Source organism: Coenobita brevimanus, chromosome 52 (assembly GCF_032717465.1).
Source record: "Coenobita brevimanus isolate Jiangsu-jjx chromosome 52, ASM3271746v2, whole genome shotgun sequence".
NCBI classification, from domain to species: domain Eukaryota; kingdom Metazoa; phylum Arthropoda; class Malacostraca; order Decapoda; family Coenobitidae; genus Coenobita; species Coenobita brevimanus.
In genome coordinates this window covers 399,279-425,587 of record NC_137005.1, presented here as the reverse complement: position 1 = coordinate 425,587, position 26,309 = coordinate 399,279, and the positions used below count along the sequence as shown (strand labels likewise).

Sequence of the window (26,309 nt, the reverse complement as noted above, 5' to 3'; positions counted from 1 at the left end):
TCAGACTGACAACAATTCATGGCCAATACTGTACACAAAATGCAAGTTGGGGTAAACTGGAGGTAGTATTTTTTCTTTCTTTTTTTTTAAGCCACCTCAGTGATAACAAAGGTATTAAAGCAAGATCAATGCTTTTGTCACTACAGTCACGCACGACACTAAGGTTGTTATTATCATGCCCTGGCAACCTACCATTCAAAAGTGCGTCAGACTTCGTGTGATATTTGAGGCGCATGTGATTCGTGTATAATATATTCATGTATAATATATTCGTGCATAACACTGTGTATATATATATACACACAGTGGAATCTCAAATTTCAACAGTTTAGAATTCGATGAATCAAATTTCGATGCATTTTGGAGTAGTCTGCCTACCTTACTTTTCGATGCAAAGTCGCGTGCTCTCAGGGCCAGACTCCAACCAAAACAAGCAAAGATAATATTTTGATCCAAACCAAAATGCTAGAAGTGAAGGAAAATTATAAGAAAAAGTATGAGCCTAACCTAATATCGTACGTGACATGTGTCAAGAAGAGAATCAAAATCATCATTTATTCATACAGTATATAAAGCATACAATGATATGGTTCAGAGACAATTCACCGTCAAGTCAATTCGCCATCAGATAATTCCCCGTCAAAACATGGACGATTTCCCATCAGGACAACGTGCATCCTGGACGATTCCCCGTCATTCTATAAATGTACTTATTATTAATTAACCCTCTCGCGCACGATAAGTTTCAGTAAGTTTTCTGGCTCACGATTTTATTTGACGAAGCCGCCTGGCGCGGGAGCGCGCGCGCGGCAAATTTAGGCAAATGAAACACATTCTTGCCTTATTTTTGCCACCCAAAAATCCATTTATTCCCATCAAACCTTTCTCAAGGTAGGCAGAGATGTTTGTTCTATCTGATAAATAGGACCAAAACACAGGAAAACACCAAAAAAAAAGTTATTAGCCCTGGAAGCAGGGTAGAGTGAACTGTTTTCACTTCCCAACATTGCCGTTTGAATGTTTTCCATCATACAGGAAAATGATCTAATAAGTTTTTATAGAGAATTTCATCAGCTTTCTAACGAAACAAATCCGGTTGTGATACGATGTATACTTTTCAAGAAAATGGCCAAAAACTGAAAGCCATTTTCGGAAAAAATTCACTGACCTCTGATAGCTAAATTTTCCCAGGGCACCTTATGTTTTTATTACATAGTAATATGCCCAAATTCACCAGCTTTCCCCATCTCAAAGAAGAACCCCATACGCCTCATAGTTCTCGAGTAAATCGAAGATAAACCAAGAGAAATTAAAGGAAGAGAATCAATAGTAGAAATACTAAAATAAAATGAATTACAGGTGGTAGCAAATACAGTTGGCAAAATACTGAAACGAAGAGAAGTAAGGTAATTATGAATATGAGGAGCAACATAGAAATGAACAATAAAGACTGAGAAAAAAAATAGTCATGTTGTTTATGGACAAGAGCTCTCGGATGGGAGTATGCACCAACAACAAGCCAAGTGCAAGGTGATGCTCTGTTGTCGGCCGCCATCTTGCGACTATCCTGCCAGCAGCCAACCCTCTACAGCCAAGTGCTGCACTTTCAGCCTGTACCTTCCACATGTGGACATGCATTTCACTACAATTTAATGGTATGTATTTTCTTTGTATTTTTGTCACAACTTACCTGTTTCAAGATGGCAAGCAAGAGTGGTTCTTCAGGTAGCAGTGGTAATGGATGAGAGCAGCCTGGCACCTCTAAATCTTTGCAGCCAAAGGAGAAATTGCAATAAAGGAAAGGGCAGAAATACACCAAGTATACACTTGCTGACACTATGGCAATACAATGCAGAACTACACTTACTTAACCACAATTATAGTTTATAAAGTTTACAGGGGTTGTGGGCAAAAAATCATGATTTTGGGTAGTTAGGAGGCCCCGGACCCAAACTAATTTTTCCCATAGGAAGTTCAGTTTAAGTTTCAATTATTTGAATTTCGCGGTGATTTTTAGGTACATATGCATATCGAAATTTGAAATTCCACCGTATATGTATAAATATATATGTATGTATATATATATATACTGTATATATATGTATACAGTATATATATATATATATATATATATGTACATACACACATGTATACAGTACTCTCGCGTCCAAGACGGTAATACTGTCGCCTGAGGGTCCCATCTAGGACAAAAAAACAACTTGGACCAACGCAAGACCTTGTGGAAAAAATTAATACTGTCACATAATCTTTGAAAAGTGCCTCTAAAAACATCAACCTCGACCTATTTTGGCACCAAAACAAAATTCCTCACCTTGAAATTGTGTGTTTCTGAGCTTATCTTCAGCTTAGTAGCTCAATCATCTCCAGCTTAGTACCCTGAGGTAGATGGAGGCACTTCAAGGGGCTAGCAGATGGTTTCACAGGCATGGTTATGTAAGGACAGGCAATAACCTAGGAGCAAATGCTGAGTGCAACACGTGGTGTGTCCTCGGTCCACTGGTGAGGGAGACAAAAGCAGGCCTTGCTTGCTCGTCACATGACCAGATGCCAATATTTCATTGGACATCTCAACCACGTCACTCTCCCAGGCGTGGGAACCGTGTTTGACCAGGTAAGACCGTCGCTTTATTTTCCTCAGATTTGGGCCGTTTTGAACCACTGGTTCCATATTGAACGTATGCAACCGTATTACAGCAATATTTTGGATTATTATTTATGGTTTCCGTCTTGGACACGAAAAGTCTTGGACAAACCCGTCTTGGATGCAAGGTTACTGTATACATATACAGTATATATATGTAATCCCTCCAATATCTGACATAATAGGACCATAAGCAGGTCCGGATAGTGGTCCTGTCCGGATACTGGGCCCCAGCTTATGGACTTGTACTTATGGACCCTAACTCAGAGAAACACCTATACAACTCCCTCTGGACATGCATAGCACCTATTTAAGACCCAAATCACACCAATAAGGCACATAAAAGACTGAAATAAATGCAAAAGAACCATAAAATGAGGTTTTAGAGGTGAGTTTATACAATATTAAACATTATGGGTACTTACAAGTCCCTGGCTCCTGGACTGGTTTGCCACCAGTTTGCAGTCAACAGTTAATTCTCTGCACTCCAAATTCTAATTTCTTAACACTGCACAACACTGTAAATTCCTGTGTGTTCTAGTGGCGAGGTATTGCAGTTTATTCACCGTTTATTCACAAAAAACAAGCACCTGTGGCTTGCACTGCTATAAGCATCTGCTCTCGATCCGTGTTAAGCTGTGACTGTTGATGATGGCGGGGTAACAGAGTTGCCAGATCGCAACGGCCACATTACCAATCTCCTCAACTTTCATTACCAAATATAACTTTTCATTACCAAATTCATAAAGCTAGCATTTATTCTTCACTAATTATATATACAAGTGGAAATACATGTAATCACTCTCCTTATAATTAACACCATGTTGATTATTTTCACGCTATGTACGTTAACAGATTAATCAGAGAGAGCAAACAATCCACCATCTCCATCCTGTGTATTCTCATACATGTGAAAAATCCATTTGGTAATGCATTATTCTGATTCATTACCAAATGAATTTTTCATTACCAAATTGGCCCACACTTGGTAATGAAAAATACCAAATGGCAACCCTGATAGGGGAGGGGGGAGGAAGGAAGGGGTGAAGGGACCACGGTGTAACAGTTGTTCGGCGCTGGGCGGCAATTTCAAATTACGAGTGGGGAAAAATTCAGATTTTTTTCGATTTTTTTTTTGCGGTTTTTGGCCCATTTTGGGAATATTGGATCCCAGGATGATTATGTCCGGTTAGTGGGGATGTTCGGATATTTGGCGTTCGGATATAAGAGGGATTACTGTAAATATATATATATATATATACACTGTATATACAGTAGTCCCTCATTTATCCGGACACTCAGTATCCAAACGAGTTCATTATCCGCATGCTGGACCTTTGCTCTATTAAACCATTATCCGAATTTATTTGCCATTATCAGGACATAAAAGTCAGCGAGAACTTCGACCGACCAGCTGACATGTTCAAACATTTGATATCGTGGTCGCTGGGGTCGATCTGTGAGTGGGAAGTAGGCCGTAACCAACAACCAGAGCTAAAATATCCGTCCGCCCCTATACTGAATGGTCAAAGCCGCACGCTCGTCCAATCACTCCCAACAAACCCTCCAGCACCTGAGTCATATGACTGTAACCCACATGCGGTGTCAAAACATCTGTACGCATCCCCACTGAATGTCCAATATTGCGCAGCCACCGGTCTAAGTCTTTCCCAACTGCCACCACCAACAAACACAGACCACAAGCCACAAATACATGTTCAGTGACAGCAGCTGTCTGCCTCTCTACTTAATGTCCAAAGTCCCCCGGTCACCATGAGCTGTGTTTCCGCATTGTCACTCTGTGCCTAACAGACAGCAAGCCACGAGTATGCGTACAGTAAAAGCACCCATTCACCTCTTGACAGAGAGGGGAGAATCCTACCCACAGCCTCGCTTCTCCCCCCCTCCCGTTCCTCCTCCATATCCTCCCGGCTCCCCCCTCACTCCCTCACTCGCTATCCTCCTCCATGGTGATAACACTGACTCGTAAGTTTTCAAAGTTTTTACAATTTATTCGACTACTATTGGCCATATCGAAATTCCACAAAATCCATGACAAAGCTCGTGAAATTTTGCATCTACACTTATGCTTAACTCCTATAAGGCACTAGCAAAATTTTGCACTACGATGGTGGGAAGTTATATGAACGTAAGTTTTACTCCTGAATACTTTATTCTCACTGCATTTCTGTACAGTACTTATATTTATCAGTTTTATGTGTTTATATTAGCTTATCTTAGGGTATAAACACTAGCGATGATGATGGTATTTCATTTATACCAATATAACCAATATCTGGTGGCATATTTGGCCATGGAATTTTTTTTGAGCTCCAGGAACACTCATCATAGATAACTGATTTTCAAAACGTCTTCAGGTTATTTGTGGATTTTTGTTGGTTATGCACTGTTTTCTTGATGTTTAACATTAATATGGATCATCCTATGTGTGTTTTAATGTCTCAATATGGCAGAATGACCATAAAACAGTGTCAAAATTAGGAGGGGTACTGTACATACAGTAGTGTATATGTTGGGTGTTTTTTGGTTTTCTATTTCCCTCTTTTTTTTCTTTTTTCATGGTTTTCTTGGTGTTTAGCATTACTTTGTATATTCCTGTGTATGTTTTGATGTCTAAATATGACAGGCTGACCTGAAAACAGTGCCAAAATTAGGAGGAGTACTGTACACACAGTAGTGTATAGGTTGGGTGTTTTTTGATTTTGATTTTTTTTTTTTCATGTTTTTTTGATGCTTAGCATTACTTTGGATATTCTTATGTGTGTTTTGACGTCTAAATATGGTGGACTGACCTAAAAACAGTGCCAAAATTAGGAAAGGTACTGTACATAAAGTGGTGTATAGGTAGGGTGTTTTTTGGTTTTCAGTGTTTTTTTTTTTTGCATGGTTTTCTTGCTGTTGAAAATTATTTTGGATAATCCTATGTATGCTATGATGTCAAAATATAGCTGAATGACCAAAGTACAATGCCAAAAAAGGGAGGGGTACTGTACATACACTAGTGCTTAGGTAGGGTGTTTTATGGTGTTCAGTGTTTTTTCTGCATGGTTTTCTTGGTGTTTAACATTACTTTTGATATTCCTTTGTGTGTTTAGATGTGTAAATATGCCAGAATGATCAGAAAACTGCCAAATTCAGCATAAGTACTGTACAAATTGGTTCGGTATAGGTTGGAGGTTGGGTATAGGTAAGGTCTGGGTATGGTAGGGAAATAGTGTTCATTATTCGGATGCTGCCACTACCCGGACATGTCTTTGGCTCTATTATGTCTGGAAAAATGAGAGATTACTGAATATATACTGTATATATATATAAATACATATTTTTACATATATATATATATATATATATATATATATATATATATATATATATATATATATATATATATATCCATCATCCAATCCTAAGTTGCTCCATGAGGGGCGTAGGAGCCCAGGGATAGGCAAGTTGGTCCTGACATTTCAGATGAGTGACAAGCCTTACTCATCCCTGAGTGGCATTACCTGAACAATAAATCCCAACCACCCATTGGATATAAACCTGCACCAGCTAAATCTGATTGGAGCGCCTTAATTACTCAATAAACCACCAGGTACCATAACTTGGTTACATGGTTACCACCCAGCATAGTAAATAGTCTCCTGGTGTACAGGAAACCATTTGGCTTGTCACTCAGTGTAGAGTCACCCATAGGCAGAGGGAAGAGGAAAGAATGAAGGAAGGTAAGAAAGAAGAGGGAGCGTAAGGTCACCCATACGCATAAGGAAAAGAAAGAAAGAAGATACAGTATATCTCTCTCTCTATAAGTAAGACCTCACTATAACGGACTAATTGGGGCCCAAACCATTCCAAAAAATGCGAAATTACGATAAAAGCGACATCGGGACTTCTCCATGCTAATTCGGACTTTTTCCGATTTATCAGACAGTCCAGTTCGCATGAACAGTTCTTAAACTGTTTTGACTACCATTGCAGTACTATAATGTGTTATAACTTCACTACATTAATCAAATAGTATAATATGTATAAAAATACAGTACTATACACTGATAAATATAATAATACAGTACTGTACACTGATAAACAAATCTTTTATTTAACTTATTGTGGTGAACATAGCTGAAGTGGTCAGGCAGTGCGGACTTCTTCTGGCTTTATCGGACTTTTCCGATATATAGGAAATTAGTCCGGTAGCTTCTCAAGTCCGATAAAAGCGAATTCCGGTCTACTGAAGTCCATTATATCGAGGTTTTACTGAGTGTGTGTGTGTGTGTGTATATATATATACTGTACCTTCTTTTCTGTATATGTGCCCCAGCCACTTCCAGCGAGACAGTCTCACATATTCAATAACTAGTTCCACTCTTGTAATATCCCTTACTCTTTCATTTGTAACCCTGTCTTGCCACTTTACCCCAAGAATCCTTCTCAGTATTTTATTCTCAAATTCTAATACTTTCTGATCTGTTACAATTGTACTGTACCATGACTCATGCCCATAAATTAAAATTGGTCTAACCATGGACTTGTAAATTTTCACTTTAGTATGCACCAAAAGCATATTATTATTCCAAACAGATTTCAACATTCCAACAGCTCGCCAAGCCTGTCTGATCCTCTCCTCAATTTCATTGTTTAATGATCCATTAGATGATACAATCGTTCCCAGATATTTAACGTTTTCTACATTTTTCACCACATAATTCCCAATTACACAATCGATTTGGTTCTCCACGTTCATATTAATCATTTCAGTCTTGCCACAATTTATTAGCAATCCCACTTTTTCTCCTTCCTCCACCAGACAATCAAGCACCCTCTGGATCTCATAAATACTTCTGCAACTCAGAACAATATCATCAGCATAGTCCAAATCCATCAGCTTCTTATTTTCTTTCCAGTTAATTCCTGCACCTGTTCTCCTTACAGCTTTTCTCATAACATAATCCATAACCAAAACAAACAGCAGTGGTGAAAGAACTCCGCCTTGAATCACTCCCGACCTAACTTGAAATGGATCACTCAAAGAACCAGCCACCATTACCTTACAAAAAGTACCTTCATGCAGGCTTCTAATAATATTTACAAACTTTTCTGGTATACTGTACCACAGACTCTCATAATTTTCAACATAGCTCCATGTGAAACACTATCAAATGCTTTTTCAAAATCCACAAAACACATACTAAGTGGCATTTTCATCTCATTAGCTTGTTGCATTAAATGCCTTACAATAAAAATCTGATCATTACAACCTCGACCCTTTCTAAATCCTGCTTGTTCTTCTCATAAAATTTTATCAATTACTGGCTCCATTCTGTTCAACAAGATTTTGGAAAAAACTTTTGCAACTACAGGTGTCACAGTTATCTCCCTCCAATTGCCACACACACTTAAATCTCCCTTTTTTGGTATTTTTATAATCACTCCATTTTTCCACTCTTCTGGAATTCCACCATTATCCCAAGCCACATTAAAAAGTTTCAAGAGTACATTCATCAACTCGTCATTATCCACCTTAAGCATTTCAGGAAATATTCCATCCTCTCCTGGGGCCTTAAAATTCTTTAACTCCTTTATATAAATATATATATATATATATATATATATATATATAGTATTCAGTAATCCCTCAATTATCTGACATAACAGCGCCAACGGCATCTCCAGGTTGTGGCTCCATGCAGATAATGGACTTCACCCCTGGTCCCCATTCATATATAACCTAACTCTGAAAGCCAGTGTAAATGGCCACTACAGTACACTGTACAACACTTGTTCCTGTTGCTTAACATTATTCTATCTAGACAAGCAGACCTATACACCAGAGCCAAGTAATTACTATGGTCAAGCAGACCCATCAACCACAGACACACAATCACCACTGGAAAGCCACACCCTGCAGTGATATGAAAACATGAAAAAATAACAGCTACACAAGCAAAATGCAATAGCCACACAAAACATACTGGTAGAATGGAATCAAATCATGGTAAAATAGAATAAAATAAATCACAGCACACTACAGTAAGCTAGAATAAAATCAAAGGCAACGCTCATGATTCGACCATCCCGCATCAATCTTACCCACGATCTCCCACTGCTCCAGAATCATCACTACCTCTTCCTTTTCCCTGGTGAAGGGGCCACCATCACACACACTAGGAAGAGGCATGCAAGGAATAGCAAGGCCTGAAACAGGTAAACAACCACAAAAGCCAAAATGATGCATCGCCATAACATCTGTCTGAATGGAGCTGTTTACACTACAGGAGCTGCACAGGAAATGAGAAAGACTGAAGGTCTCTCCAGCAGTCAGTGGGTGCACTACCCAGCCAAACAAGGTGGCGTAACTGGGCTATTCCTGCCCAGCCAGGCGTGAAAGTATTCGTGCAGGCATAATTTCTGCCCAGACACAAGCATTTTATCCGGACAGTGGGAAAAAATATTCAATTAATGGTTTAATACAGCCAGATCACAGTGTATGGATAATGGACGGTCAGGGTAATGGCTGTCCAGATAATCGAGAAAATACTGTACAGTATATATATACAGTACTGTATAGATATATATATATATATATATATATATATATGTATATAGATAGATAGACAGATTTGCAGGGGTTAAGGGACACAAACCCCCGGGAATGTGGAATTTCAGCAAATGTTTGGTTCGCCCTCCTGTAAATGCCTCTAAAACTGCAAACCACCCCCTGTGAGCAAGAGTACACATACTGTACCTAATAAACCATATATGAGACCTGAAAGCAGCATAAAATATCACAAACAGTAACAGACCAACTGTATAAAAAAAAGTTTAATAACATATAAGTTTTGATTGGGTATGGCTGTTCTAAATTAGAGTAAATACAGGTAAGCCCTTAATTCACGCGAACTTTTTTCACGCGATTTTGGTTATCCACGAATTTTTCGTACAATAATTAAAACAAAATTATAGTATTCAAATAAATAATTTTAATATACAAGAGAAATAAATAAAATATAAAAATGCCTACCCGCTGCCCGTGTGCATATATATATATGTGTGTGTGTGTGTGTGTGTGTGGGAGGTCGGTCTACCACGCACCACTCAGTCAGTTTGAATCCGACGGTCGAACCTGGCGTGACTCGTGAATCGTTATTTGTGGCTTATTTTTCTGCCTTCCAGTGATTGCTTGCCTTGTCTGCCAACCTGGGGCCTAAGCACAGTGCTAGTGATGCATGTGGTAACACACCAAAACGGACTCGTAAAGTGATGTTGCTGACAGAAAGTTAAAGTGTTGGACAAATTTAAGGGAGGAATGTCGGCGACAATTCTCCGTCAGGACGATTCCCCGTCATTTATTTACATACCAGTTAATTCAACAAGTACAGTACACTAGTTTTTTACTTATATGAGTTATAAAATCTACCTGAAAATTAGTTATTAAAGTATTAATTAATCAATAATAAGTATATTAATAAAATGACAAGAAATTGTCCATGTTTTGATGGTGAATTGACTTCATGGTGAACTGTCTTGGAACCATGTGTTTGGGGTGAGTCAACTGTTCTTACAATATAGAAGACAGAATGTAGCATACGGGAGTCAGTGATGGCTAGTGCACCAGACTGTGCTAAAGTGTTTCCACCTATGCCTGTGAACTGGCTTGGAACCGTATGTTTGGGGTGAATGAGTCAACTGTTTGAACAATAAAGAAGGTAGAATGTAGCATATGGGAGGCAGTGAGGGTTTGTGCACCAGACTGCAGAAGTGTCTCCACCTACGCCTGTGCTTGTCAGGTTTCAGTGTTAAATTTCTTACATTTTTGTTGTTTTTCATACTTTATGCTAGTTTATAAGGTGTATGTAGTGCATAAACAGTATTATTCAGATGTAATATACAGTAATCACTCCAATATCCGGATCAATAGAGCCATCAGTAGGTTCGGATATTGGTTTTGTCCGGATATTGGGCCCCAGCTTATGGACTTGTACTTACGGACCCTAACACAGAGAAACACCTATACAACTCCCTCCGGACATGCATAGCACCTATTTAACACCCAAATCACACCAATAAGGCACATAAATGACTGAAATAAATGCAATAGACACATAAAATGTGGGTTTAGAAGTATGTTCATACATTAATAAACATTCTGGTACTTATGGACTCTAACCGAACCTAACCTAACCGAACTCTGAAAAACACATTCCTACTGCACATGCATGAGGTAAGTTTAGTATGGAAAGAAGTACAGTATGACACTTTCTGGTAAGTATAGTATGGGAAAAAATACAATATGAAACATTCTGGTAAATATAGTATGGAAAATAGTACAATATGAAACATTTTGGCTACTTACAGCAAGTCCCTGGCCACCTCGATGAATAACCGCCTCCTCTCGGACTCTGACAGTAAGAACGATTTCCTGAAGCACTTGCACTACACTCTTCCTGAAGTCTTGCACTGAACTTAGTCACTAACACACAGAAGTCCGTTCTTTTCACAGTGTTCACTTTAGTCCAAATAATGTTCCATTAAATTTAAGTGTTGCACATTAACTTTTCCCAAGCCATGGCGAAGAGCGTAGGTCTTGTCGCGGTGAGAGACAGGCGGGAAGTGGGGAGGATGCAGCGGCGCTCTATCGGACGTCGGAGGAATGACGAACCAAAACAATGCTCTCACGCGGCGCGCGCGGCAAGTTCAAATTACGGACGGCAAAAAATCGATTTTTTTTCCCAATTTTTTTGGATTTTCGGACCATTTTGGGAATGTTTGATCCCAGGACGATAAGGTTCGGTTAGTGGGGATGTTCGGTTATTGGGCGTCCGGATATTAGAGGGATTACTGTACTTAGTAGACATGCGTAATTATGTGCACACAAGGGCAGAACATACGCGAATTTACCACATACGTGAAAGGTCTGGGAACGTAACCCTTGCGTGAATTAAGGGCTTACCTGTATGTACCTGGTGACTCCCATGGACTCTGCGACTGAGTGCATCTCGCACACATCCACGTGAGTGGCGAGACACAGACTGAAGGAGAGGCAGAGGAGTCCAGGAGTGCGGTGATTTGGTTCGCACCTGGTATGGCACGAAATGACCCACAAGCGTCTGCACTGCTACACTTTGCAGCCACGAATGGAATCTTGGCTCCACAGAGGGGCAATCCGCAAATCTGAATGACCCGTGAAAGTTGAATCTGCGAATGTGGAGGGCCGCCTGTATATAAATATTTTATATACAGTAAGGCCTCACTATAACGGACTAATTGGGGCCCAAACCATTCCGAAAAATGCGAAATTACGATAAAAGCGACATCCGGACTTCCCCCAGCTAATCCAGACTTTTTCCGATATATCAGACATTAGTCTGGATAGCATGAACGTTTTTTAAACTGTTTTGACTACCACTGCGGTACTGTACTGTGTTATAACTTCACTACATTAATCAAAAGGTATAATATATATAATAATACTGTTCTGTATGCTGATAAACATGTCTTTTATTTACCTTATTGTGATGAACACAGCTGAAGTGGTCAGGCAGTCCGGACTGCTTCTGGCTTTATCGGACTTTATCCGATATATGTATATGGATTTAGTCCGGTAGCTTCTCGAGTCCGATTAAAGCGAATTCCAGTCTACTGAAGTCCATTATATTGAGGTTTTACCATATATATATATATATATATATATATATATATATATATATATATATATATTTTTTTTATGTGTCCGACTCAGGGCATAGGCTTCACAGCCTGCTATCAAGGCCCAGCAGTCCTCCTACATACCATACACCTCTACATGTCACCACTTCGGCGCTAACACCCACAGTCCATATTGAATACATGCTAGGGCTGTCTCATGCAGGACTGGTGTATTGGTATTAGCGGGGGTATTTTTACGACATGTCGGCGGGTCTTCTGGTAGATCAGTAAAGCCTGATTTAATGAAATTCAAATCCTTAAACTGTTCCCTGCCCCAGCCGGGATTCGAACCTGGGTCCGTCAGGACTGCAAGCCACCTCTCTACCGATTGAGTAGTAACCTCTCAATTAACGCGAGTTTAAACAGCGCATTTTCGTTATAACACGAGCAAATATTTAAGGAGATGTGTTTAACTAACAAGGATTTCTCGATTTAACACAACTTTACACGTACAGTGAACTCTCACATTTGGCGAGTAATAGGTGCGAAAAAAAAATCACCAAACTGGAATTCGCCAAATTTGAACTGAATGACTAATGGGAAAAAAATAAAATTGGTTCTAGGAATGCATGTCTGGACTAATTTTCCACTTATATTTAACATTATTGGGCGTAAATCATGTGATACACACACAGAACGTGATTCAATTTAATTTATTTTAGCCAAGAAACAATATAAAACAGAAAAACTCACATAAGAAAAGAAAATACACGTAATGGGCTTCATGTACATGTGTATGGTGCATGGATGCCTTAGTTGGCATGACTGTTTACATACAGGGCATTGAGGATTCATCTGCACCATTTTCGATATTGGAAAATTGATAATTGATGAAAATAAAATTTTATTACAGTACATTTCATCACAGGAGTGTCAGTAGAATAATAAACTTAAATTTCAGTAATATTTTCCTTATGTATTATGGTTGTTATTGCTTTTAAACCATATATTTTCATATTGTAAATTTTGCTGTGTGAGGTGTTTCATACTTGGGTAATTTGTCACAAGATTTCACTTAACCTTAGCTGGGAATATGACTTAAGTCCTTGTGAAATATTCTTAAGCTCTTTTCTCAGCTAAGTGAAGACGACAAGCTAAGTATTAAATTTAAGAAACATTTTGAGAATCATTGCTAATACAGGCCCTGAAGCCTCACTCCCTGTAGCTTCTGTTGTCCCTTCCTCTTGTGGATCTTCATCTGAGCCAAATCCTTCAAAATCAAAGTCATCTGGAATGCTTGCGATGTTTATGTTGTCATCAACTGGGCCGGGATCATTGGAGAGGGAAGCGTCAGCTGGTGCAGTATCTTCATTCTGTTGTAGTCCCAGGTAACGAGTGATGAGCGCTTGTTGTTGTTGATTTATTTTCTTATTGTATTCCTTCAAGAAAAAAGATGATATTTCATTCATTTTCTGTACCAGCTGAACACAATCACTCTCACTGGCTACAAGAGTCTCTATTTCTTCTTGGAGACGGGAACAGTCACTCAATATGTGAGAGTTTTGTCGGTCAGTTGCTTTGGAGTCTGCACAGGTTTATCTTCTTGTTTGTTGTTGAGAAAACGAGGCTTGAACATCACAATACAAACTAAATTTTGTTGAAATTAATTCAGATTAATAAAAAAATTGTTGAAATTAATTGGCATAAAATTATAGAATATATTTACAGTATATTTTTATTATAAACAACTCACCAAATGTGAGATTTCTGTCACCAAATTCGAGTGTTGTGTGTACAATCCCATCCCATCGCCAAAAGTGAATTCACCAAATAAAAACTCACCAAATGTGAGAGTTCACTGTACGTGGTTTTCAAATTAGCCGCGCACGCCTTGGACAGTCCCAAGCTGACAGACCATCTCGGGGACAATTTAATTTATTCAGCTGAAAATATATATATTTATATATACAGTATATATATACTGTATATATATATATATATATATACAGTAAGGTCCCGGGTTACGTCAGTATCGACTTACGTCAATTCAAGGTTACGACAGTCGGTCCGTGAGTGGAAATTTTAAAATATAAGAAAATAAAGAAAAAATACGTAAAGCGTGGGTTTTGAAGTGTTGCTGTGTACCGCAAGGTGTCTCTGGCGTTTTCCCGCCTCACGCTTGACTACCAACAATCGCTCTCAGTCTCACTGCTACCACCGCCTGATACAGTGATACCGTCATTTTCTTGTGTTTTTCGCCATCCTGATTCCAAGATGCCTAAGAGACAGCTTCCTGGTGACCATAACGACTCCAAGAAACGCAAGACCATCACATTACGTGAAAAAGTCGATATTATTAAGCGTAATGAGAAAGGAGAAAAGGCATCAGCAATCGGGCGTGCGCTTGGGATGAGCTGTGTGCTTTTATTAGCAGGAATTTTTATGTAAATGATGGTGGGTGTTGTGTAAGACCACAGAATGCATTAATATAGCTAAAGTATTCAAACTGTTTCCTTCCGAAGTTTTGGATTAGCCTTGCATTCTTAGATATCAGCAGTGCAATTCTCTACCACCTGACCTCAACCAAGAACTAGGCAAAAGGAAAATGTGAGGAAATAAATAAGGAGAAATATATCATGAGAAGAGGGGAAATATATCATGAGAGAAGGGGAAATATATCAGGAGAGGAGGAGTTGTTACTGTAAAGAAAGAAGAATGCCTACAGGTCCTTTTGTTGAGTTCAGCCCATACTGTGGTATGTGGTGTCTAGCGAAACCAATACATATTGGCTTTTCAACTATGGTTGTTACCATACAATACCCTGGCCATCATTCATGCCAATAATACCTGCTGGACACTGTTTATATATTACTTTCTTTTTTTTTAATACTGGGTGAGATTTGGAAGATTCCGGTGTTGCTGTTTGCTGATGATACAGTATTGTTGAGTGAAGATGAATGGGAGATGCAAGGTTTGGTGAGTGAATTTGGGACAGTGTGCAGGAGGAGGAAGCTGAAAGTTAATGTAAACAAAAGTAAAGTTATGGTGTTCGAGAGGAATGAAGTCACAGAATGCACAGTGAGGTTGGATGGTGAGGATATGGGGAGTGTGAGTGGATTCAAGTACTTGGGTAGTGAGATGAGTAAGGATGGAACTTTGGGGGATGAAGTGCGTGAAAGGGTACAGCAGTGAAGGAAGGTTGTTGGTTCACTGAAAACAGTGATGAGAAATAGGGAGGTGAGTATGGAAGTTAAGAAGTCACTCCATGATAGTATTGTGATCCCTACCCTGACGTATGGAAGCGAGGCATGGACCTTGCAAGAGGGGAACAAGTCAAGAGTGAGAGCAGTGGAAATGAGTTACTTGAGAGGAGTGTGTGGAGTGACGTGGAGGGACAGGTTGATGAATGAAGAAGTGAAGGAACGTTGTGGGGTGGATGTGGATGTGGTTGAGAAGATTAGGAGAAATACACTGAAGTGGTTTGGACATGTGGAGAGAAAGGAGAATGAAAGACTGACTAAGAGGGTGTATGTAGGTGAGGTGGACGGAGGGAGAGGGAGGGGTAGACCGAGGATGAGGTGGAGGGATAGAGTTGAGAGGTATATGAGGGAGGGGGGGGTGAGTTGGGGGGAGGGTAGTCAAATGGCGAGTGACAGAGCGACTTGGAGGCGTTTTGTCTGCAGCCACCCTTTGCGGGATTAGGGCGTCGGGCGATAGATAGATAGTTCTCAGATAATTCTGATGGTATTCTATAATGCTGTTAAATGTGCACCACAGCACATACAGAACTATAACTTATTAAAGAACGACTGAACAATGTTCAATAGCTCCAGCCATTACTGGGTTCTCTGCACTAAAAAATTATGCACAACCATACCCTACTTTGCAAAAGAAATTCTGTGTGAAGGCAACTGACCATGTTTAAAGAAAACTGTAAACTGATATACAGCATTAGAGCAACAATGTAATTCATTAGAAAATATTTGTTTCAAATGGAAATAAGAATGGCACTCACAGTGCATATGTAATGTCCCAATAAATCCAATTCAATGTAATATAAAAAACATTATAACTGTCTCCAACAGTTAAAACTTGGCTTGTATTACCTGAGGATATTGTATTTCAGTATCTCGCAATTATAAAAAATAGTTGCAGTAATACTGATTCTAATCAGTTTTAGCTAACTATAGTACAGATACAATAGAGATGGTTAACTTTAATAATAAAACAGAAAGATGAACCTCTAAAAGACGGGCATCGGAATGTTCTGACATACTGTATGCTCAGGATGGTCATAATCAGCGGGTGCAATATGGTGGGGCGGTTTGTAGGGGTGGTGGTGAGGTGGTGCAGGGGGGTTGGGGGATGGTTGGGAGTGGTATGAGGTGGGGGAGTGGGATGGAGGGTTGGTGGGGAATGGGGATGGGGGTAGGGGTTGGAGTAGGGTAAGAGGTGGGGGGTAGGGGGTGGGGGATGGTGGGGGGCATAGGGTATGGGGATTAGGGTGTGGGGGTACTGAGGGGTGGGGGGGTGGGGAGGTGGTGGGGGTACTGAGGGGTGGGGGGTGGTGTGTGGGTGTGGTGGTAGGGGGTGTGACGGGTTGGGCGGCAGCAGGGGTGGGTGGGGGCTGTGACCGCATATGCAGACACCCATCTTTTTGGCCCTAGTGCCCTCGGACACCATATGCAGACAACCATCTTTTAGAGGTTAAAACACCCCCTGACTGCATTTATGGTAGCTTACACAAGAAAGAAAAAATTCAGTCAGAGATTATGTGCCATAACTGATACCAAATTTTTTGTTATTAAAAAAAAAAAAAAAAAAAAAAAAAAAAAAAAAAAAAGTAACCTACTCAAAATCAGTAAAGCTCCTAAAAGGGGAATACAAGTATATGGTATGGAAAATAAAGTGGTAAAGCTTAAGATAATGAGTACAGGACAACAGAGTCACATGCATTTTACAGGTAGAAAATTGAGGAATCTGAAGAGCATTAAAACTATTCATGTTTAGAATATTAAATGCATAAAAAAAGAACACAGTACGACGAAAAGCAACTCATATCTACGCATAATTCAACATTACGAGAATAACACTCTGACGTTAACCAAATTAAGAAGTGTGAAAATGCAGTGCTACCATACAAAGTATTATAAAGCAAAAGCTATTCCATAACTGTGTATCATATAAGTAAGCAAGTGTTAGGTTTTTCAACAAATTACAGAGATACAATTAGTACAGATGGAGTTAGTGAGCTGTGCAGAGTGAGTATGAAATTCAGCCAAGTGGTCTATCCTACTCCAACCTTGGTTTGATTGGGTCTGGCCCCAATATGGGGTGTCTGCGGCCTGATGCTGGCCTGGTAAGTAGTCTGGGGTGGGGTCGTTAGCCTGGTTTGGCTCATTAGCTCTAGCAGGGGCTTTAGGTTTAGCCTCCTCCTCCTTCTCCTCCTTGTGCGAGTGTGCATAGTGGTAAGTTAGGCCAGGCCGCGTCTTGTACCGCATCCCACACACTGCAACACACCAGCAACATGCCCACACACTCCACACTTACAAAACAAACTTCATTAAAATATGGAGTAGAATTATCAGCGAAAGCATAGTCACATTGAGCACTAGCAAATAATAATAATAATGATAAAATTATACTGGAACTGATCAGAGGTGTACTGTATAAATGGGTAGGTTAAAAAGAGTACTGTATATGGTATGTTAGAAATCAAGAACATCAGAAGTTCACTACGTAAATGGAAAGGCTGGACTCCTGATTTAAACTGATACATTAATGAATTCATAGGGGAATAAATAGTGTAATGTAAGCAATGGGTACCTTTTCTGTATGGTATAGTATACTACTGCTACCCTCATTTCTCCATTGTACACTTTTTAAAATAATAAAGAACCTGATATGACTTGATATGGCTATGCTGGCACTTCCATACAGTAATGCAGAGATCTGCATGGGAAAAAAAAAAAAAAAAAAAAAAAAAAAATTACCTGACAAGTGGCCAATATTCAACTTAGAGCTACCCACTTTACTTGCGTTTAAGGGTACTGTACTTTATATTACCAAAGTAACGTAATATGAACCCAGTGCTTGAATTTTTACAACTTAGTGATTGTATGGCATTTTATGTGACTAACTACTACGGTGACATCTGACATAAATACTCCTTTAGGGTATAATTACTGGCATAATATTCATGCTGGGTATATTTGAGGTAAAACCAAATGGAGGGCTGGGATTATGGGAAATCAGAGTATCCACTATAAAATCTTGCAATGCTTTACATGCATTCTGCTAAAACTATATTTCCGTCAACAAAAAATCAATTAAAGCATGTTCCAATTTCATATTGCAATGTAGTTAAAACAATATTAAAAAATACTGTACATAAAGAACATGGAGAATGGTAATTCATAATGAGCAGATGTGCAGGCAAAGGAATACAATCTCTCCTATACCCCAAAATACAGCTGGCAGATATCACTATCTGCTCTTATGTTAAAATGATAGACAATTTGTAACTTTGACTTACGTTCACAAGAATAGGGTTTGCTGTTGGGGTCATCATCATCCTTTTTTGCATTCTTGGAGGACTTGGAAGGAGTCTTAGGGGCTGACTTCTTCTTGCTTCCACGCTGTAAACATTTATAAGTTGTGTTAAAAAGTAACAAGCACAGAATAAGTCACAAATACAGAAATAATTTAGTGTTTATACAATACTAAGCCAAAAGCTGGTAAACATGCAAGGCATTTTACACAGAAATCTTACACTACACAAAGCAACTGGAGTGAGAATATCTGATGTATTGTGTCTTCTTACTGTGGCACCTTTCTTCCACTTGATAATTATTTGGTACTACAAAGAGCTCATGTGATCCACAACTCATTGGATATGTTCTTCCAACTACAGCCAGAAAGGTGGGCAATGAATGCACAGATCAATAAGAATGACAAATTATGACTTCATTATTACATTAAAAAAATCCAATTTTGGTGAAGATCTCTACTACCCAAAGGTCTGTATGATTTATATATGACTGCCACTGCAACTTGAGGAAACTGTTATATACAATATCAACTTAACAGGTCAAAAAAAAAAAAAAAAAAAAAGTGGGTGGGCTACAACAAAAGCACACTGCAGTAATTTAGTACACACTGAAATAGGTTCTTGGGTAAATTCCATAATGGTGTGAGATATATTTTCCTGTCCAACAAAGAAATGTCCATTCATTACCACCATCGTCCAGACCTCCCTTCCCACTCTATGGTGAGGTTGAGGTGAGGTCCCGACAGGAAGAGAGAGAGAGAGAGAGAGAGAGAGACTAATCAAAGTTTGCTCAACTGAATGAGCCACATTCCCATTCATTTATCACTCAAGCCCCAGGTATCCTGGTTCCACTTAATTAGTACAAAGTATTCCATTAGTACAAAGTATTCACATTCGCCTGTCTGACAGTCAATCCAGTAACTGTCATGTTAAGCAGGGGTGCTGAACCCTTGTCATGTACTCCTCTGCACAAAATTAATTCAGCCATATTGATCTCTTTTCACTTCCATAACAATATAAACTTTATAACTCTCTCACACTCATTTACCACATCTATCCACTTTCTTCTTGGCCTACCACACCTCCTCCCATCTTTAAAGTCACACAGATATATACCCTTTTCAATGCTCGATTCACACTCATTCTCTCCACATGACCATACCATCCAAGCACACACACTTTGACTGGTGTCCACAGATTTCTTTATTCCACATCTTTCATGAATCCCATTATTCCTTGTCTTACTCATTCTCTGCAATCCACACACATTTTTCAACTACTCCATCTCCACTGCTTTTTATGCTACAGTCTCACACTCATACATTAGTGTAGGAACTGAAACTCCTTCATGCAAACCTCTCATTGCTGCCACACTCAGACCTCTGCTTGTTATCAAGGCCTTCATAGCACCAGCCACTTTCCTTACCTGTACCACTCTAATTTCTATTTGCTTTATATACACACCTTTTTCTCTACCACTTGAACCCTCTTACCAATTTAAGTTTCTCTCCATTTGCTGTAACATCACACTGAGAGTTACCTTTTCCCTCAACAACTATCACTTTACCCATATCTAAATCTTCTTTCAGGGCACAACACTCACAGACATCGATAAAACTCTGCACCTGTCTACCAAGCTCTTGTCCAATATTTGAGATATTCCATCCTTTACCATTCATTATAAATGGCAATCCTCTCTCACACCAAGACTGATTGTGAATCATTCATTTAGATGTCCATCCACCCTTATGCATGGTTCTCTGCAATCATACAAGCAGTTACAAGAACTCAAGAGCTTACCATCTAAACCATACGCAAAACCTTCCATCTTCCCTTTCTCTTTACCTTGTAAGCTTTTTTCCAGATCTATAAATGCTACAAAACCTTATGCTCCTTCTCACAAGACTTCAGTATCTATCTCATTGCAAGTATTTGATCCAAACATCTTCTACAACTAAAGCCACCCTGTTTGTCACTCATGATGCCTCGTGATATATCACTTACTTCCTCTATGATAACTGTTTCATATACTTTTCCTACAACACAGAGATTTATGCTATGATAATTTTTGCATGCACTTCGCTCACCTTTATTGTAGAGCACATGGATACAATCACAGCATTTCACTATACTGTACTGTACAGGTACAGTTCCACTGATCTATGCTCTCTTACATATCTCTTAATAAACACTTCATTCCAGTCTGTCCACCACACTTAATCATCTGTCCATATACCCAATCAACACTTGCTGCCTTCACATTCTTCATCCATTTCACAGCACTCTTCACGACTTTCAGTGTCTTGTTTCCAGGCACTACATTCCTTCTATGCACATCACAAAAACCAGTCATGTTTACAGGTGCTTTACTTTCACCATTCCCATTCATTAGCCTTTCAAAATAACCTCTCCATCTGCTCTTTTCTTCACTTCCAGTGGTTTGTATTCTTCCAATTCCAACCCATGCACTTTCACACTTCTTTCCACTTTCATTTATACATTCTGTACCTCTATCCAGAACAACTTCCTATTATCAAGGTAATTTGCATTCATTTTTCTTCGAAGATCATCATTTACCTCCTCTTTTCTCCTCTTCATTAGTCTCTTCACATGCTTCTTACCCTCGGCATATTCTCTTCTTTGTTTCATTTAAATCCCATTCCTGCAACCAGTCTAGCTACTTGTTCCTCTTTTCCTCCACTGCTTTTCTAACCTTTTCATCCCATCATCATACTTTTTTTCTTAGTTACTAACATCATGACACCATACACCACTCTGGCATTCCTAATTAAACATTCCTCATATGCATTCCACAAGCTGTCTAGATCCATTTCCTCCCAATTCACTTACTCAAACTCCTCCACTACTTTAGCCTGGTATTCATCTGCCACTTCTTTGTATCAGGGTCTCTCCTTTTCCAGGCTTGTGCTTTGACTGCTTCTCTCTCTCTCTCTTTCTCTCTCTCTCTATACATCACACTCCTCTCAGCTTAACCTTGCATATCAGAATATAAAATGGCCTCTGTATTGTCTTCTCACCACCTTCGTATCAGCAATATTCCCAAGCATCGTTCTCTTTACAAGCATGTAATCATTCAGGCTCTTTTCAGCACTGTCTCCATTCCTTCTGTGACATTTACATTTGTGTGCACTTTTGTGTTTCAAATATGAATTGCAAATGCTTAAACTCCTTTCTTAACACATGACCTTAAGTTGCTTTCCATTACCTCTCCCATGGTACCCCATAATGACCCATTATTGTATATCATTTACAGTTCTCTCATTCATGTCACCCTTCACAAACACTGTTTAACTCATAGGCATCCATCCTATTACAGTGTTTCATCTGGCTGACCCCAAGACCTACCTTCTTCTGTCTCACCCCTATTGTCGCAAGGCACGTACGTAATAATCATTGCTAATATCAACTTTTTGAACTGGAACTTGAAATACATACTGTACATCATGAGCTGACACACTTGTAATCTTTCAATCTCCTCTGCCACTCATCACTGATCAGTGACACAACTCCTTTGTTGCATCTTCCATGTGTCTTCATGCCCAACCTTACACAGTTCACACCCTCACACTCCTCTGCTTCACACCCTTTCATTTTCGTTTTGCACAGTGCCATTGTGGCGTACTGAGCACATGGAGAGGCCTGCCCGTGCCAGATGGAAGGGGTGGAAGACGTATGTAAGATATTCACGGAAGAGATAGGCACAGCGTGTGAGGCGGTTTGTGGAGTGAGGAGGAGATGCAAGGGTGTGCAAGGGACAGCATGGTGGAATGATGAGGTGAAACGAGCTGTAGAACAAAAGAAGAAGGCATATAGTGAATGGTTAGCAAGTAGAGGTAGGGGAGAAGATGAGAGAGAGAAGAGAGAGGTATATGTGAGCAGGAGAAGGGAGGTTAAGAGACAGGTGAAGGAGAGTAAGAAGAAAGTGGATGAAGAGTTTGGGAGGAATCTGAGTGTGAAATGGAGGGAGAGTAAGAAATTGTTTTGGAAGGAGGTAAAGAAAATAAGGCAGTGTGAAAGGGAAAATAGTAGGGGAGTGAATGATAGGAATAATAGATTGTTGGTGGAGAAGAGAGAGAAACTGAGGAGATGGAAGGAGCACTTTGAGGATTTGTTGAATGTAGAGAGTGACAGCAGTGCGAGTATAAGTGGTTGGGGAATGGCTGGGAGAAGAAGAGATGAGAGGAGGGAAGAAGAGATCAGTAGGGCAGAAGTAGTGGAAGCAATGAAGAAGATTAAGTTGGGAAAGGCCCCAGGAATTGAAGGAGTGTGTGGTGAAATGCTTAGGTATGGGGGTGAGATTGTTGTGAAGTGGATATGAAAGTTGTGTAGATTTGCTTGGGAAGAGGGAAGGGTTCCAGAGGACTGGAAATCAAGTATAATTGTTCCTTTATACAAAGGAAAAGGGGAGAGAGAAGTATGTGGTAATCATAGGGGTATTTGCCTTCTTAGTGTGACTGATAAAATATATGGTAGAATACTCATTGATGGGGTTAGGCATATGACAGAGGAGCTAGTTGGAGAAGAACAATGGGGATTTAGGAAGGGAAAAGGGTGTGTAGATCAGATATTTGTTCTAAGATGTTTGGTGGAGAAGTATCTAGAGAAGGGAAGGAAAGTGTATGCTGCTTTCATGAACTTGGAGAAAGCTTATGACAGAATCGATAGGCAAGGTATGTGGAATGTATTAAGAATATATGGAGTGGAGGGGGAATTGTTGAGTGCTGTGAAGAGTATGTACGAGGGAGCTAGGGCTACGGTGTGAGTGGATGGTGAGCTGAGTGAGTTCTTTGATCTCAGTGTGGGACTGAAACAGGGTTGTGTCATGTCTCCATGGCTGTTTAATATATACATGGATGGGGTTGTAAAGGAGGTGCAGGGTAGGGCAGTGGATGTCGGGGTGGCTCTAATGAATGAGGGTGAGATTTGGAAGCTTCCAGTGTTGCTGTTTGCTGATGATACAGTATTGTTGAGTGAAGATGAATGGGAGTTGCAAGGTTTGGTGAATGAATTTGGGACAGTGTGTAGGAGGAGGAATCTGAAAGTTAATGCAAACAAAAGTAAAGTTATGGTGTTTGAGAGGAATGAAGTCACAGAGTGTGCAGAGAGGTTGGATGGTGAGGATATGGAGAATGTGAGTGCATTCAAGTACCTGGGTAGTGTGATAAGTAAGGATGGAACTTTGGGGGATGAAGTGCGTGAAAGGGTACAACAAGGAAGGAAGGTTGTTGGTTCACTGAAAGCAGTGATGAGAAATAGGGAGGTGAGTATGGAAGTTAAGAAGTCACTGCATGATAGTATTATGACCCCTACCCTGACGTATGGAAGAAAGGCGTGGACCTTGCAAGAGGGGAACAAGTCAAGAGTGAGAGCAGTGGAAATGAGTTACTTGAGACGAGCATGTGGAGTGACATGGAGGGACAGATTGACGAATGAAGAAGTGAAGGAACGCTGTGGGGTGGATGTGGATGTGGTTGAGAAGATTAGGAGAAATACACTGAGGTGGTTTGGACATGTGAAGAGAATGAAGAATGAAAGACTGACTAAGAGGGTGTATGTAGGTGTGGTGAAGGGAGGGAGAGGGAGAGGTAGACGGATGGAGTTGAGAGGTATATGAGGGAGGGGGAGGTGAGTTGGGGGGAGGGTAGTCAAATGGTGGGTGACAGAGCGACATGGAGGCGTTTTGTCTGCGGCCACCCTTTGCGGGATTAGGGCGTCGGGCTATAGATTGATAGATAGATAGAATAAGAACTAATATTTTACACCAAATTGCTGCAGAGATGGAGGAATTCAAAGCCTGCACTCACAGTAAGAGCCTCTGGGTCAGAATTCCTTAGTTTACAGAGTTTTCACACATAAAGCTTAAGATAACTCAAAACTTGGAAACTTGATTATCACACTAGAAGCATTTCAAATTTTGTCCTTAATGCAACAAGATTTTGTCACGAAGAGCATTAAAATACCTGATGATATTAAGAAACACCTAAATATGCAGTAAATAAATATAACTTAATGTCACCTCAGGCACACCTAACCCTCCTTCCATCTCCATTACTCTTCCCTTCCACCTCCCAGAGCCTCCCCTTGCCTCCATCACCATCCTCCACCCCAAGGGTGATCGGTAATTATTCTCAGTAATAATGGTAAATTTTCTGTGATGAACATGTTTTTTTCACAGGCTATCCATTGATAATGTTACATTTTCTGTGATTAATGTGTTTTTTTCTCACCACATTAAATGATAATGTTACATTTCCTTGTGATTAATGTGTTTTTTCACACCACATTCATTGATAATGTTACATTTCTTTGTGATTAATGTGTTTTTTCTCAAGCTATCCACTGATAATGTTACATTTTCTGTTTTTTCTCACCACATTCATTAATAATGTTACATCTTCTGTGATTAATGTGTTTTTCCCACCACATTCATTGATAATGTTACAATTTCTGTGATTAGCAGGTTTTTTTTCTTGCAACAACAAAAACTGACAGTTTGACATTTTTGGTGATTAATGTGTTTTTCTCACCACATTCACTGATAATGTTATATTTTCCGTGATTAATGTGTTTTCTCTCACCACATTTATTAATGATTTTATATTTTCTGTGATTAATGCATTTTTCTCACCCTTTTGTTAAATTCATTTACAGCAGTAGTTAAAGTGGGTTAAGAAAATAACAACTGGGTCAACTTTGGTCTCCCGTGCCATGTAATTATTGCTGGCAGACTGACTATTTCATTGACGGATCATCATCAACAACTTCAAACTTAGTACAGATCTGGGGTAAGAAAAATACGAGTGGTTTGGGGGTAAAAAAGAAACATCTCCTTAATCCTACAATATTTGAAGATTTTAATACTTTACTGCCATATCATATTAAAGCAACTCTTCTAGTTTCGGAACAATATTTTTCATATTGTTATAATTAGAAAACATGATCATTATTGACACTTTACTGAAACCATAAGAAAAAAGTTTGCAAAAACTTTCAATCTTCACAATCTCTGATTTTTTCCCCTCCCAAAAATCATTTTAATAGCATGGTCTTAGGGTAAGAATAATTCAGAGTCCCCCCCCTCCCCTCCCCTTGGTAGTCAATGAGTTAGGACACCCCCTTAGAGGGGGGTGGGGGGATTTTTTCTTAACCCAAATAAATGCAATATGTGGGGTAAGAATAAGTCAGGTTACTAATATTTTTCTTACCCCAACTTAAAATTTTCTTACCTCAAATGCTGATTTTTTTTCACTCCACCCTGCCTTTCTTTTGCCCAAAGAGAAAATACATATTAATATGTGTTTTTATGTGCATATTTGCATAAATTCTTCTTTTTTTCTTTCAGATTTAATTTGAAGACAATAAGAGAGCTATCCAAGAAGTGGCCGAAGGTGCTTCTTTTTTCATATTTAA

The 26,309-nt window shown here is 39.5% G+C and overlaps 1 protein-coding gene across 1 annotated transcript in view; it reads right to left on the bottom strand.

Annotated features, from left to right (window-relative positions):
• Positions 1-26,309, bottom strand: part of LOC145400362 (zinc finger protein ubi-d4 B-like) — an 80,937-nt gene that overhangs the window by 12,597 nt on the left and 42,031 nt on the right. Inside the window, exons 7-8 of the mRNA XM_080272867.1 lie at positions 18,864-18,966; positions 17,631-17,837 (exon numbers count right to left, since the gene is read on the bottom strand). Coding sequence (XP_080128993.1) covers positions 17,631-17,837; positions 18,864-18,966 — 310 coding nt within the window. The remainder of the gene's footprint in view (positions 1-17,630; positions 17,838-18,863; positions 18,967-26,309) is intronic.